General features: G+C 56.8%; 5 protein-coding genes across 5 annotated transcripts; 3 read left to right on the top strand and 2 right to left on the bottom strand.

Moving 5' to 3' along the window:
* Nucleotides 1–791: 791 nt before the first annotated feature.
* Nucleotides 792–2,245, bottom strand: F5144DRAFT_646131 (Got1/Sft2-like family-domain-containing protein; the record flags this gene model as incomplete). Its single annotated transcript, XM_066792887.1, has 4 exons — nucleotides 1,663–2,245; nucleotides 1,276–1,399; nucleotides 1,000–1,150; nucleotides 792–944 (listed from the first exon to the last, which is right to left on the bottom strand). Exons 1-4 carry the CDS (start codon nucleotides 1,883–1,885, stop codon nucleotides 792–794), a joined length of 651 nt encoding a protein of 216 aa, XP_066644992.1. The 5' UTR covers nucleotides 1,886–2,245.
* Nucleotides 2,246–3,662: 1,417 nt separating this feature from the next.
* Nucleotides 3,663–4,570, top strand: F5144DRAFT_190922 (uncharacterized protein). Its single transcript, XM_066782812.1, has one exon. It carries the CDS (start codon nucleotides 3,765–3,767, stop codon nucleotides 4,470–4,472), a length of 708 nt encoding a protein of 235 aa, XP_066644991.1. The 5' UTR covers nucleotides 3,663–3,764; the 3' UTR covers nucleotides 4,473–4,570.
* A 989-nt stretch (nucleotides 4,571–5,559) lies between these two features.
* Nucleotides 5,560–7,909, top strand: F5144DRAFT_190947 (uncharacterized protein). Its single transcript, XM_066782813.1, has 2 exons — nucleotides 5,560–5,723; nucleotides 5,915–7,909. The coding sequence occupies exon 2, from the start codon at nucleotides 5,960–5,962 to the stop codon at nucleotides 7,559–7,561; it is 1,602 nt and encodes a 533-aa protein (XP_066644990.1). The 5' UTR covers nucleotides 5,560–5,723; nucleotides 5,915–5,959; the 3' UTR covers nucleotides 7,562–7,909.
* Nucleotides 7,910–8,053: 144 nt separating this feature from the next.
* On the bottom strand, nucleotides 8,054–11,489 carry F5144DRAFT_530467 (nitrogen permease regulator of amino acid transport activity 3-domain-containing protein). The gene is made up of 3 exons (XM_066786922.1): nucleotides 10,247–11,489; nucleotides 9,800–10,196; nucleotides 8,054–9,747 (listed from the first exon to the last, which is right to left on the bottom strand). The coding sequence occupies exons 1-3, from the start codon at nucleotides 11,103–11,105 to the stop codon at nucleotides 8,163–8,165; spliced, it is 2,841 nt and encodes a 946-aa protein (XP_066644989.1). The 5' UTR covers nucleotides 11,106–11,489; the 3' UTR covers nucleotides 8,054–8,162.
* Nucleotides 11,490–12,273: 784 nt separating this feature from the next.
* Nucleotides 12,274–13,642, top strand: F5144DRAFT_601420 (kinase-like domain-containing protein; the record flags this gene model as incomplete). Its single annotated transcript, XM_066791146.1, has 2 exons — nucleotides 12,274–13,056; nucleotides 13,112–13,642. 2 exons carry the CDS (start codon nucleotides 12,274–12,276, stop codon nucleotides 13,640–13,642), a joined length of 1,314 nt encoding a protein of 437 aa, XP_066644988.1.
* Between the last annotated feature and the right edge of the window lie 11 nt (nucleotides 13,643–13,653).

Raw genomic sequence — 13,653 nt, 5'->3', positions numbered from 1 at the left:
CGGTTTGAGGTCGGTAGGGCAGGCTTCTCGGAGCAGCCCGGTGGAATGGGAGTTATGATGGATGCGTTGTAGGAAGCTTTAACTCAAGCCTGCTATTAATGCATTACATGCTAGAGCGCCCATCGTTGATGAGTGTCCTCCTTGCGAACGATGCAGTCGTAGTTGATAAATACAAGGCTCCAGTGTCCCAATCGAGACTAAGACGATCCTTACAGAGGTGCGTTGTTCATGTAGAATACTGGCCTGCCTGAATTCCGCCCGCCGCTGCCTGCAAATCTGCACATGCGGCTCTTGGCCGCCATCCACAAAACACCCCGCGATTTTCTGCGACTCGCTTCTCACGTCGCTGCTTCTACGGAGGGCAACTGACGTATACCCTAGGTTCACTTTTACTGTGCGATCTTCAAGGGCCGCCTACTAAATTACTCACCCCGTGCCGAGGCCTCCTCATTTCTCAAAGGCGAGACCGTATGGCCAGCCCGGCAATGGGGGTTACCGGCTAAAAGCTGGGCGAAACTGCTCTGCCAGGGTTTCCAGGTTGCCTGATGATCGCAGGAGCTCGGGCCGAAGTTATCTTTTACCGCAATGACAGGGTTCAACACAATGCAGAAAAGGACCGGGCCGCGAATGCGACGATGGGATTCTCTCCAAGAGATGCTCTCCAAGGCTCATAGTATCACAGTTTGGTGTTTCGAAACAAACCACCTTGCATAATGTACATAGCGTACAACGGCAAAAACGATGCCATGCCGCTTGCTGGGGGCGCCGTACCCCGCGACTTCTTTCGTTTCTCAACTCGTCATCCAGGCTGCTGCGCGGCGGGCGCCGAAGCTGCTGACAAGGCGGAGTCCGCTGGAACCCATCGGAAAGTAGCTCACAAGATACCATAACAGGGAGGCCAGTTGGATAAGCCCCGCAAACATCGTAAGAATAGTGCTTTGAAGCTGGGAAAGGCTTAGCACTTGCACCCGCTACGACCTGAACGCGGGTTCGACTTACACCGATGGAGAAGTACAGAGTCAGTCCAAGGGATCCGAAGTATGCGGCTGTAAAGGGCAGCCGCGGGGTTGAGGCAAGGTGTTGCAGGTAGGCCAGTGGGCCCATGATAGCGGCGAAGGACGACAGGAACAACATCGAGCCTAGTGTCCACCTACGAGCAAATACCGAATCAGCCTACCATCGACCGAAAGCGGTGCAGACGGGAATCGATGGCGTCACCGAAGGCAACGCTCTGAAGTCCGCCTTCACCGAAAAACATTGGGTTCGAACACTCACAGGACAACCAGCTTGCGCGGCTTCGCAACAGATATGACGGGAAAAAGGAAGAAGCAGATGACGAAGCAAGCGAGAGCCCCAAGGTTGCAGGCACCAAAGATCAGCAGACGATCCCACTGACTCACTATGTCTCGCTGGTTAGTCTTGGTTGCCGGAGCAAGTCGGGTTGAGACCAGGCCGTGGAGGAAATGATCACGATAGAGACAAGACAGGGGGGTGGGGCGCCTGAGACACGGCCATGCAGCGCCGGCACATGCCATGCATTTCAGGCCTGGCTGCAAGGGCAGCAAGGGGACAAGGACAGCAAGGGCGCAAAGTTCGTGGGCGGAAAGGTACAGAGCGAAATGGGGCGTGGGGGGAGGCAGCATGGAAATTGGGTTGACTCACAGGCAAACCACGCATCTTCTTCTTCACGGCGATTAGGCGCAGGTAGAGGGGCTCCTGGCGCCTCGCTCGTCGGGAGTTGGACATAGCCACGGTCGCCGAATGGGTTGAGAGACTGAAGCGATGACATGAAGCCGCCTTGTGGTGCTGTGTTTACCGGGAGGTCCGCATCACGGCGCGACCAGCCCAGCGAGTTGATCGAGTCGCGAAATGATGTCGAGGCCATGTTCTGCTAGGCGTTGTAGTTCCCAATCCACGCGTCGTAGTCAATGTCCGGCGGGGCTGATGCGAAGGGGCGGGCGGGAACGCGTCGTCGGGTGCGTCGGGCGTGTCGGCCAGAAAGTCGGCGAGGTGGGGGACCAAAGGGGAAGCTCGGCGAGGCTGACGGGTTCCTGATGACCACACTAAAGGTCGGGTATGGTGTGTGGGCGAAGAGTAAACGGAGTTAGGTCGACTTGACGACGGAAGGATAGTGGGTGGGGCTGGCGTCGCGGTAACGTTAACGGGTATGCTGCCCTAGAGGTGAAGATAGAAAGGTGTGTAGTTGTCTGTTTGACACCGTCGCGGCTCGTAAAGTCATGCGGCAAGCTAGTGAAGCAAGATCGATCCGACGCGGTGCTCAGATGATTTGGGGTGTCGCTGAAGGGGGGGTCGTGTTTGCCTTGCTATCCTGCTTCGTTTGCTCTCTCTCTTCCTTGGTTTCCGTTGTCGCCGTCGTTTTGAAATGGTCGTTTCCGCAGTCACCGCAAGACAACGCAAATATGCTAATGCGGCCGCGGCCGTGGCGTTCCTAGGGCTGTGTGGAGGGTTGTTTCCGGCCGGTGCCTCGAGATGGATTCGTGAGCAGGAAGTTGGTTGCGGTTCATCGCTTGCGCAAGCGGTGGAAACAGCATCCTTGCAGGCGGAAAGCCGGGAGGGCACCCACTTCGTCGATCTTACCCATGTGATTGGTTTTTCTGACCATACTAGCCCCACAACATTTGGTCACGGACCATCCAGCTTCGAAGGAGGGTGCCATCCAGTCTTGGGGGCTCTCTATTTCCATCGCTGCTGCACCTTTACTTCAACCGACATGCCTACCCAAAACTGACTACCCACATCCGTCTTCCACACCTTATCCGACATAGGTACCTAGATACGGGTAGTTTGCGAATGCCTAGAAGCAGCAGATCAGCTTAGCACGTGGGGACTCACTTGACCCCCAGCCCCCTTCATCGGAAGTTCAAACGCGGAATGCGCCGCGCCGCGCCACGGTGTGACATTTCTGGGACCGTTGGGACGGATGGGTGGACATGAAGAGTCGGGTCCGCTCGAGACAAGCCGTGGCTGCTCACCTAGGCAGCTCGGGGCCGAAAGGTGAGCTTTTTATTGTTAGGTAGGGAAATGGAAGAAGGCCAGAGAGCGAGACGCTTGCATATCCGCCAACCCCCCACCGAGTCCATCCATCTGTTGGTGTTGATGGCGGGGATCGACGGCAACGATCGTAACGGCAGACTGGAACATGTCCCATCCTACCAACCCACTTTATATATACCGATGCCTCAACACGGCACATATCCGGCAATCGATGAGCGCACGATGTTTTGTGTATCACACGGGCCGATCCCTTTCCTGCGTCTGCATCTCGTTGTGGGGCTCGATGCCGGCAGTCCTCCTGCCTGCATCCTCTGCCGCGACCAGGGTTGGTGTTGGTGTCGGTCCTCTAGGCTTCATCACCGTTTTCTCCGGCATGTCTTGGCGCCGCTGGAGTTGGATTAACAGCGGCATTACGTATTGCCCACCGAGCCTGCGAGGCAGGGTGGCTGCGCTTCTCTGTTGGTGTGCCTTGATGTCTCAGCTGCGAGTCACACTGACTCCCAGGTGTTATGCCTCCGGACAAGTTTCGGTGAGGCGAGGGTGAGCCAGGTGGGAAAGCCAAGGCTCACGACGAGCTGGCCACTTCCGGGTTTGCCCTGATGCACTCCTGTCCTTATTTATCAGCACACCAACTTCTGGCTCGTCCGGTAGTCAGACGACTTGTCCCGATCCTAGGAGGTACAACTCTGGGAAAAGTAGACCTTCTTGGTGGAGTGAACGAGCAAGTATAAAAGGCTTCCGCTCTCCACATGCGCGGCGTGTTGCGAACTGACAAGGTTTACCTTTTTCGCATCTCCTGGACTTTCCGGATCAACTCTCACCGTTGCTCACCATCGCCTATTGCACGGGCCCGAACAAACCCTCGTCGTCTATATGTCTGTCTGTCTGTCTATCGTCACACAAGACCTAAACCATCCCGCAAAGCGGACCAATCGAAGTTTGCAGATCTCCCACTCCTACAACCACTGCACAGAAGGGGATCCGACGTCAATACTAGACGAAAAACGAGCCAAGTCTTGCATCTGACAACCCACAACCTGGAGCCATCCCGAGAACCGCCGTTTTGGATCCTAGCCCTGCCGGGGTTTCCGTTGATTGCTTATCGGTTTGCAGCAGGATTACCCCGCCATTTCACAATCTTGCCCCGCACATCCGAATTCGCAGACCACCCGGACGTCAACCACGCTGATTCATCCAAGAGCTTCCATTACCTATTTATGGTTGAGGGTGAGCCAAGTGGGATAGCATCTATCCACCAGGAAGGCCACAAAGAAGGACCGGGAAGTGAGGTGACGGGCACCAAGTCCTGTCAGTTCTCAATCTTGTCAGACCAGGCCGTCCAGTTTTGTCCAGGGTCCGCCAATCAGCGGCCTAACTCGGGTCACGGCTTGCCTTGGAAGGAGGGGGCCGACCATCTTGACATCGTCGTCTCGGAAGCACGGAAAAGTGCCCTCTAACAAGCAAACTTGCATCTTTGGCGCTGCCGCGGAAATCTAGTCAAATTCTTGGGCCTCGCAGCAACGAATGAGAAGACAACCCTGTCGGTTTCCCAGCTTTGGTCATTCAAGACACCTCGCATCCCATAAATTAAGGTTCGACATTCGAGTCGCTCCGAGTCCCCGACTCCTCCCACCTCCCGTCGTTCTTGGTGGATGTACCTCTGTCCGAAAGAGGCACTCCGTGAAGCGAGGATCTACTCAGCCTCAGCCGCCATTCCCGCAACTCCGTTATCGATATATTCGCATCCCATCCCCCTTCCCCAACCCCTGGTTGGTTTCTTACTTCTGGGCTCCTGCATCCCAACTGTCTTTATGACCCTGACTCATCGTCCTCACGAGGAACAAACGTTTGTTGCCGCCAGCGTTAACGTGAGCCTACGGGTTCGTCCCAAAACCCCAACGGCCCGCTCCAACAACGAGCGGTGCCGCCTCATCCGAATTCGCAACACTGCACTCCCACGATCTTTTACCGCTCTTCTGGCTTCATAAAGGACCCCACCAAACCCCGTTTCAACCCCCGCCCAGATCTTCCCCGCCCGCTCTATTCCAGAGTTGAACCGATTCCCACTTTCTCCAACTTGCGCAACCCTCACCAAGAACCTCTCTGAGGTAGTTGCAATCCGGATCCTTAATTAAGCTCCTGCACCCCTCGGGACCAACCTGCACACCTCACCCCGGCGTTTCACCTCCCAACCAGATACCATCACTCTCCTGGTTGGGGTCAACGAAGACAAGCAAAATTCCTGAATTTTTCTTGTCTGTCGACTTTCTCCTGGCCGCTTTGTTGGGAAGGCCCTTGTCTCTCCCTTGCACCAGCTGCGATCTGAAGAGACCATTTCCTAAGCAGGTTAGCCGGCTGCATTGTTAGGCCCGGGCACTCCCCACATTTTGCGTCCTCTCAGACCCTCTTCGCATTCCCAGTCACCGCACTCACCCAAAGACGACCTGTCACATCTGACACGACCGCACGAGCTGCTTCTCCTTGCCAACCATCCTCGTGCACATTGCGCACTGCATTGCACTGCAAAAACACAGCCCGGCTTGTTTTTCTGCGACCGACCCCGAACACTTCCGCACCCAAAATCCATCATCGGTCTGCGATATCGCTCGACACAATCCATTCCATCCCACCTTTTACCACCGCTCTGCACCACACATTGTCTCCTCTGAACGGACCACGCTAGCCAAAACCAAATATATTGTTTTTAGGTGCGTTCCGCAACTTTTTGTCATTTAATTTCTTCGCCGACAAGGCATGGGCGCACAATCTCAGCTTGTTTCGGCGGGTGTGTCCCCTCTGCGTCCTGTAACATCAAGTTAACATCGTGCCTCCCTAGGCCCACGCCTTGCAACGAACACCACACGCCATCTCTGCACACTAAGGATTGACACCCGAGCAGACGTTCACTGCAGATACTTTCGTTATATTTCTGGATTGATTCCAAATGACCATGGCACAACACGGCTTCCCGATAAACGGGCATGGCGGGATTGACCCGAACGAACTGGCCATGCCAGGGAATTACTCTGCCTCGTTTCAACAACACCACTTCAACCACGGTTCATCAGACAATTACTCTACAAATTCAGCCATCTTTAGAGACGATGAGCTCTTGGAGGGACTAAACAGCCCAACAGACGCCCAGGCAGGCGTTCAGGAATTTGGTGGGATTAACGATATGGGCGTTAGTTTCTCCCATGGAGTTTACGGCTCCCACCACGGGTTGCCAATCAACCAGCAGTCGATGAATGGCTACTCGAGCACACCAGATGGCGATCCCATCCAGAGCCCTTTTGCCCACAACTTTGGCTACCGACAAATGGGGCACGCCCAGTCCTTTGGTGCACTGAAATCCCCGCTATCTTATGCAGGGTCTCCTCTTGCGAACGCAGAGGTCAACGAGAACAACGGCCAAAACTTTCTCAGTGCCCAGGCCCAGGCCCAGGCACAAGCCCAGGCTCGCAGCCGCCTAGCAGGAGCCATGCAACGCAAGCCTTCGACCAACGCCAGAGGTTCCCTAACACCCAAGTCGGCGGCTATGGCCGGCATGCCAGCCAACACCGAGACCCCATTCGGGGCACAACCGATCAGAACAACGGGCTCGCATCACGAAAAATCGCATTCGGGCCAGTGGATCCAAACGCCAAACAGCATGTCCTCCTTCCCGGGCTCCGGTTTTTCCTCGCCACTTCAGCAAGGGATCCCCGGCAACCAGATCAACGACCTCATCCTTAAGGGGGGTGTTTCTATGCCCGCAAAACTCGGTGCGCCGTCAGCTGCCGCCTCGACCCAGGAAGCCAGGCGGAAGCGCCGCCGAGAGTCTCATAACCTTGTCGAGCGTCGCCGACGGGACAACATCAATGAACGCATCCAGGATTTGAGCAAGTTGGTGCCCCCTCACCGGCTAGAGGATGATAAAATAAGAAAGGCCATCCAAAACGGCACCCCACTGTCCCCCACCCTTTCTGGGATCGGCGCACCGTCGCAGGCGACATCGGCTCTGGCTGGCCCCGGTGCGCGGCGGGCGGCGGGCGGGAGTACTGGAAACATCACGACCGGCTTGCCCGTCGATGATAAGGATAAAGGTCCGAACAAAGGCGATATCCTCAACGGCTCCGTGAGCTGGACGAGGGACCTGATGTGGATGTTGCACCTTAAGATCCAACAGCAGGAAGAGCTTATCAATGCTCTCTACGAGCGCGGCGGCCAGTTGCCTTTCGAGATCACGGACGACGAAAGGCGGATGCAAACCGAGCTCCTGGAGGCGATGGCCCGGAACGACGATCCAACCGGGCCGTCGAGGGGGCTCTCGTACTCACGCACGGCCGGATCCGGCCTTCGTGTGCCACACCACACCGACTATAGAGGCGAGCCTCTCGGCGCCAACGGCAACGAGATGGATCACGGCTCTCTGAGCCCGGGAGACGACGGTGTCGGAGTGGGCCACGAAATGCTCGACAATGGCGATTTTGTGGACTTCGACGATGATGGCAGTGGTGAGGTCTTCAAGGAGGAAGATGAATTTGGCATGGACTTGACGGCGTAACCAGGGGAGGGGCGTATGTCTCCGAACTGGCTCTTCCCGTGTCTTTCTGCCGTTTTCCCCTACTCCTCTGGCGTTTTCTCCCCAACTTCCCTATCTTGTTCAAGAGGCTCATTCGCCCACTTTTCCTTTGGTTCTTGGTCACGACTCTGATTTTCAGCGCCGCTTCTGCATCGCATCATCTCTGCGTTCTCGGGGTTATATAGCATATCGGGGTCTTTCAGGCGCGGTCTGGTTACGGCGCAGGCGGGTTGAACAAGGGGGCTTTTTCAACGGGGGCATACTATCTGGCTTTCCAGTTATTGATTCATTGCTCTTACGATGATACCTCGAGGATTGGGCATAGGGGCAGGAGGGTACTTTTGGTTTTGTTCGTTCCTTTTCTCATTTTTCTGGTTTACATCCTCACATTCACTTTCGTCGTCATCTTTACGCATACAGTAACGGTTGGAAGCGGGTTGACCGATGGCTCATGATAATACCCTCTCAATGCAAATTGTTATCTCGATGATGCGCTCCTTAAGTGTGTTTTGCATGCCACCCCAACAACACTAGAAACTCTCACATCGTAAGATGCTTCTCGTACGCTATATGGTCTGGCAAGCTACCAATGACGGACACAAAGCAGGTACTCGCTCATCGCCGTCAGCAAGTTCCACACGTCCTTGCGCTTCATATCCTCCTGCAGCGCGATCCGCTCTAGCGCCGACCGCCCGTTGAAATACTTGCAGAACTCGGGCCACGCCTTGGCCACGCGCTCGTCCCAGTCCACCGCATCCCGGATCCCCCCGCCCCCAGCAGCGTGCCCTGCCCCGAGCCGGCCCATCCCTCCCCGCTCAGCCGGACCGTGACCAGGAGCGGGACCGGGACCTGCCGCTGGACCTCTAGACTCCTCCCTCCTCTCCCCAACATGGGCGCTGGTACCCCTCTCCCTGCTAGCACCCACCACATGCCCAGGTCTCTCCGCCCCCTCCCCGCGCCGCCCATCCCTCCTCCCCCCACCCCCATCACCACCATCACCACCCACACGATCCCCAAACCGCCGCCCAATCGCACTCAAATACAGACTTTCCTTCCCCGTCGCCTTCTTCGCATCCAGAATCACCTGCGGCGCCATCCCCGCCAGGTGCCGCGCGCGGTTGACGCTGGGGTGCGCCGTCGCCTGCGGCACCGCCTTGCGCGCGTGGGCGGTCGCGCGCTCGGCGAGCACCCGTGCGGCCTTGTCGGCGAGGCGGGCGAGGCGGGCTTTTTCGGCGGCTTGTTCGGTGGGGGTGGGTTCGGTGGTGGTGTTGGGGTCGCTGTTGGGGTTGGTGTTGGTGTTGGTGGTGGGGTCGGAGAGGTTGCTGTTGGTGTTGTTGTTGTTGTTGTTGTTGTTGTTGGGGTCGGAGGGGTGGTGGTTGGTGGTGTTGTTAGTGCTGTTGTTGTTGGGTGGTTGCGGTGGTGGTTGGGAAAGGAGCGGTGGTGGTGTGGCGGAGGGTGTGTAGGGGCGGTTGTTGTTGGTAGTGTGGAGGGTGCTAGTTCTAGTGGCGGGTGAGGTGGGTGTCGAGGAGGTGGGGACGAGGGAGGTTTGGGAGAAGGATAGGGAGAGGTCACGGAGGCTGGTTGACGATGGGGATGGGACCGGGAGGTCTGACAGGAGGGGAAGGAAGGTTGACGAGGACCCTGTTAAGATTGGGTCGCCCGGGGTTGTGACGCCTGGACTTGCAACGGTGACACCGTCGTTTCCTGCGCCCCCTGTATCTCGACCTGTGTTCTGGGCACGCTTTGCGCGGGCGATCTCCTCGGCTTCTAGCGCGTATTCAACCTCGTAGATAATCTCAGGCCAGACGACGACGTAAGCAAAGGTGCATAGCTGCGTGACCCAGCCGCCGCGCATCAGCCAGGCCAACATGGCCATGTAAACAGGACGGTGGGCTTTGCTAGGGCAGTGCAGCTTGTAGGGCCGCGGGGCGACGCTGAGCTCGGCGAGGAAATTGGGGAGGGTTGGCGAAAGGGGGAACTGGCGAGCCCATTGGGTGGCGGCCTGGGGTAGTTTCCGCAGGTCGCAGTTGGGGCTCACAATGTACATGTCGCGGGCATGCAGTGGTGGGATGGCGATGGCGCGCCGCCAGAAGATGAAATGCTGGGCAAACTTGCGCACCTGGGCGGGCGTGAGGATGTTGCTGGACTGTTGACAAACCTGGTAGAAGCTATTCGAGGTTAGTTATCAGGGGCTAACACCCAAGAGTGACCGTCACTTACGAGAGCGTTGGTTTGCAGTGACGCACAAACTCGATCATGGCGAGAGTGGTCTCATCGGCATCGTTCTGGAGCTCTGCTGTCACCCTCTTCTCGTCCATGACGAGCAAAAGAGCAAAGTTCTTGTCAAGAAACCCGGGTGTTTCAGCCGCTTCCTCGCCCATGAGCGAGTTTGCCGTCGTTAACCAGACGCCGCTCTGGCCCTTCTCGCCCTCTTGGGGCAGATCGGGTAGGTGGAACGGGACTGGGATCTGGACCGAGTGAGTTACTGCGCCCTCGATGGTATCCAGCTGCAGAACGGCGATCCTATTCAGTGAGACAGCTTCGTAGATGTCTTGCATGGATGCTGCTAGCGATGAGGTAGAGAGTATCTCCTCCCACAGCAAACTCATCTTTCTTTCTGCGGGTTGAGTCAGCTATGACCACGGCATGGCGGTACAGGCTACCTACTGTCCTCACGCCCTTTATCCTTGAGGGCCAGGATCCGCTTCGATTCCTTCCAGACAAAGTCACTCCGTTGTTGACAATACTTGTAGGCCTTGTTGATCTTTTTGATTATGTGCGTAAACATTATGTCAACGAGGGGCTTGACCTCGTGCCTTTTCGGGTTGAGGAAGAAGACCAGGTTGAACATGGTCATGGAGCTCTTCTTATCCTCGGCCTCCTCCGCCGACTTGGTGAGGGGCTTCAGCGTGTCCCTCACCTCAATCCCCTCGGCGCTCCCTGAGCCCCTCTCGCCGCCGCTCCTGGCTGACCCGCCAGCGTCCGTTGCGAAGGGGTCATCGTCTTCTTTCTTGGCGGGCCCTGGTTCCTTCTGCGGATGCCGTTGCTTTCCTGGTTCCTTTGCCTTTTTCTTCTTCCACACACCGTTCTCGGGCACGTGAATTGGGTACGAGACACAGTATATCGGGTCCAGGGACACTTGGAAGAGGCGCTTGTGATATGCCCTGGCCGGTTTCAAGATGTTTTCTAGATCTTTGGTGGGAAAGCCAGCCACGTGCTCCCAGGGCACGATCTGAGTTCCGCTTTCTGTCACGAGATGGTCGTCATGATTCCACTGGGCCAGCTCGGCAGCAAGCAACGCCGAAGACGAGCCAGTCTCCATCCTCGCCTCGCGTGAGGGACGGCCGGGCAAGATGTCATCGTCCTCGTCAACATCGTCGCCGCCATCGGCATCTCTCTTTGAGGTCCCTGGTGGTAGGAGGCGAGGTGGGTAGTGAAAGACGAACCGCGGGCCATCACGGGAACGGTTGATGACAAGAGCGACGCCCAGGAAATTATCCGTGTTTGGGAGTACTGGGAGTGCCATAGCTCCGGGATGTGTGGTGGATCCGGGGCATGTGAAAAAGGAGCGAGAGCGTTGAGGAAGAAGAAAGCAATAATCAGACAGGGACAGTAAGATAGGCAGGGACGAATCAAAATCCCGAAATTAGCAGGCCCCTTATTTTTCTCATCCGCTGAAAAGGAGAAAGAATTGACAATACCGTCAGTATAAAGCTTTCAAGTCCCGATCCGGTCCGGCAGTCCCTTTGACAAGCCCCGGCGTGGGTCCCGAGATTTTCGGCTTCTAGTGGAGGTTGTCACTGGTTCCAGGTTGTGAGACGGTGTGGGAAGTGGCGAGTCGGCGACGGTCAGATGCCACGGCAAGACCCTGCAGCCCCATGCTGCGGTTAGTGGGTGACGCTGCCGAGACAACAGCACTGCATCACTTGCACCACTAAAGTTAGTGTCCCATTAGCGTGTCAACGTGCCAACCGTCCCTGTATTGGGCGAGCCCAGGCGAGGCGGGGCAGCGTGGGGGTTGTAGCTATGACGACGCTTGGGCCAAATCACAACCGAGAAGCCCCTAAGATGAACCATTGAACAGGGGCATCGATGGCACAAGGGTCTGCGCGGGTTCCTTTTAAAAAAGCTACCTTACGCAACAACTTTCAGGTAGAGAAGGGCAACTGATCGTGTGAGCGAGCAGACGGGAATCCAAAGCGGCCTCCCCTCAAACAATCAATCATAGCGAGCATTTGCACAGCCGGCGCCACCACGTCAGGTTTTCCCTCATTTTGCCGCTCTCCTTGTTCCCGTTTCAAGGTCCCATTCTTTTTTTAACCACCCTACTACACTAGGTAGGTAGAGTACATACCAACGCAGTTCGGCAGAGCATTTCAGATTGCCAGCTTTCCCATCCCTGTGCGTCCAAGTCCGCTCCACCGCTCCCTTTTCTGTGTACCTACATAGGTGGTACCTTCTCCCCAAGCACTTGCTTTGAGCCACCCCAACTTCCGTTTTTCAACTCTTGCAAGTCCTTCGGCAAGAATTTATGGTCGAAAACTTAACCTTCTTGCTCACAGCTCCACGCACTACGCTCTTTTTTAGCCATCGATTTATTAGCGAAACCAAGCTCTCGAAACCCGTTCGACTCGAGCATACGCGTCCACTGTCTCCCCGCCATTTCGACTGTTCCACAACCCCACCTACCTATCATGGCCGTCGGCCGCGAAAATGGACACACCAAGGGCGGCGAAGGGAACGGGGACCAGCGTCCAGTTCCTAGCATCGCCTTGACGTACGAGAGCGCCGAGCCAGAGAAATCCGCCCGTCTCCTCGTGCAGGTCATTCGCCCTGACTGGGGGTCGCCCGACTCGAACATCGAGCTCGTTCGTTTCACCGAAGGTATCACAAACACCCTCTTCAAGATAGTCAACAAGCGCCCCGGGCTATCCAAGAACGATATCGATAAGGAGGCCATCCTCCTACGGGCCTACGGCCAAGGTACCGATCTGATCATCGACCGCCACCGCGAGGCCCAGAACCATGAGTTGCTCATGAGGCACGGCCTGGCCCCCCAACTGCTTTTGCGCTTCGGGAACGGCATGCTGTACCGCTTTGTCCCGGGCGCTGTCACCCAACCCGAGGATCTGCGCAAGCCCGAAATTTACAAGGCCGTCGCACGCCGTCTGGCCGAATGGCACGCCGTCGTGCCCTGCATATCAGCCCGCACTGGCCACAGCCGTAAGAACTCCAGGGTGGACGGGGCTGTGGGTGTTGCCCTGGATAGCAACCTCGGCGACGACGAGTTCCAGCTAGCTCTTGACGGCGTCGCCCCGGGAAAGCCGCCGCCGAACATCTGGACTGTTATGCAGAAGTGGATCTTTGCTCTACCAACCGAGACAGAGGCCGAGATAGCCCGGCAAGCTGAGCTACAACAAGAGTTCAGGAGGCTCGTCTCCGAGCTGAGCCATCGGCCGGGCTTGGGTGCGAATGGGGTGAGTCAACACAACCCTCCGAGGTGCCATCATTTTGCTAACTTGTTCGCCCCAGCTTGTTTTTGCGCACTGCGATCTCCTGAGCGGAAACGTCATTGTGCTACCCAAGTCCCAACTTGCCAACGGCGACAAATCCTCTGAGCCCACCGTCACCTTCATCGACTACGAATACGCGACACCTTCGCCGGCTGCGTTCGACCTCGCGAACCACTTCGCCGAGTGGGGTGGCTTCGACTGCGACTACAACGTCCTGCCGACACGCGCACAACGGCGCGAGTTCATTTCTGAATACATAGCCTCATACTTCGAAAAGAAGAGGCCGGGTAAAGCTGCTACTGTTGATAAAGCCGCCGAAATCGAGCAGCTCCACCAAGAGGTGGATCACTACCGCGGCCTTCCCGGCTTCTACTGGGGAATCTGGGCCTTGATTCAGGCGACCATCTCCGAGATCGACTTTGACTATGCCCGGTACGCCGAGACAAGACTCGGAGAGTACTATGCCTGGCGGGCTGAGGTGACCGGGGCGCGGGAAAAGTCCGGGCAGGAGATGCCGTTACGGGAACGGAGATGGGCACAAGAGAAATAGAGCAGGGAAGA

The sequence above is a fragment of the Chaetomium tenue genome (genome assembly GCF_020726465.1).
Source record: "Chaetomium tenue strain MPI-SDFR-AT-0079 chromosome Unknown F5144scaffold_3, whole genome shotgun sequence".
NCBI classification, from domain to species: Eukaryota; Fungi; Ascomycota; class Sordariomycetes; order Sordariales; family Chaetomiaceae; genus Chaetomium; species Chaetomium tenue.
The sequence above is the reverse complement of the archived record's forward strand: the minus strand, read 5'-3'. Positions and strand labels throughout refer to the sequence as shown.

Excerpts from the sequence above, each read along its gene's own strand:
- F5144DRAFT_530467 (XM_066786922.1), bottom strand. The coding sequence starts at position 11,105 with ATGGCACTCCCAGTACTCCCAAACACGGATAATTTCCTGGGCGTCGCT. Across the intron at positions 10,197-10,246 it reads GGATAAAGGGCGTGAGGACA|AAAGAAAGATGAGTTTGCTG; the intron begins GTAGGTAGCCTG and ends CTCAACCCGCAG. Across the intron at positions 9,748-9,799 it reads CACTGCAAACCAACGCTCTC|CTTCTACCAGGTTTGTCAAC; the intron begins GTAAGTGACGGT and ends AACCTCGAATAG.
- F5144DRAFT_190922 (XM_066782812.1), top strand. The coding sequence starts at position 3,765 with ATGCGCGGCGTGTTGCGAACTGACAAGGTTTACCTTTTTCGCATCTCC.
- F5144DRAFT_190947 (XM_066782813.1), top strand. The coding sequence starts at position 5,960 with ATGACCATGGCACAACACGGCTTCCCGATAAACGGGCATGGCGGGATT.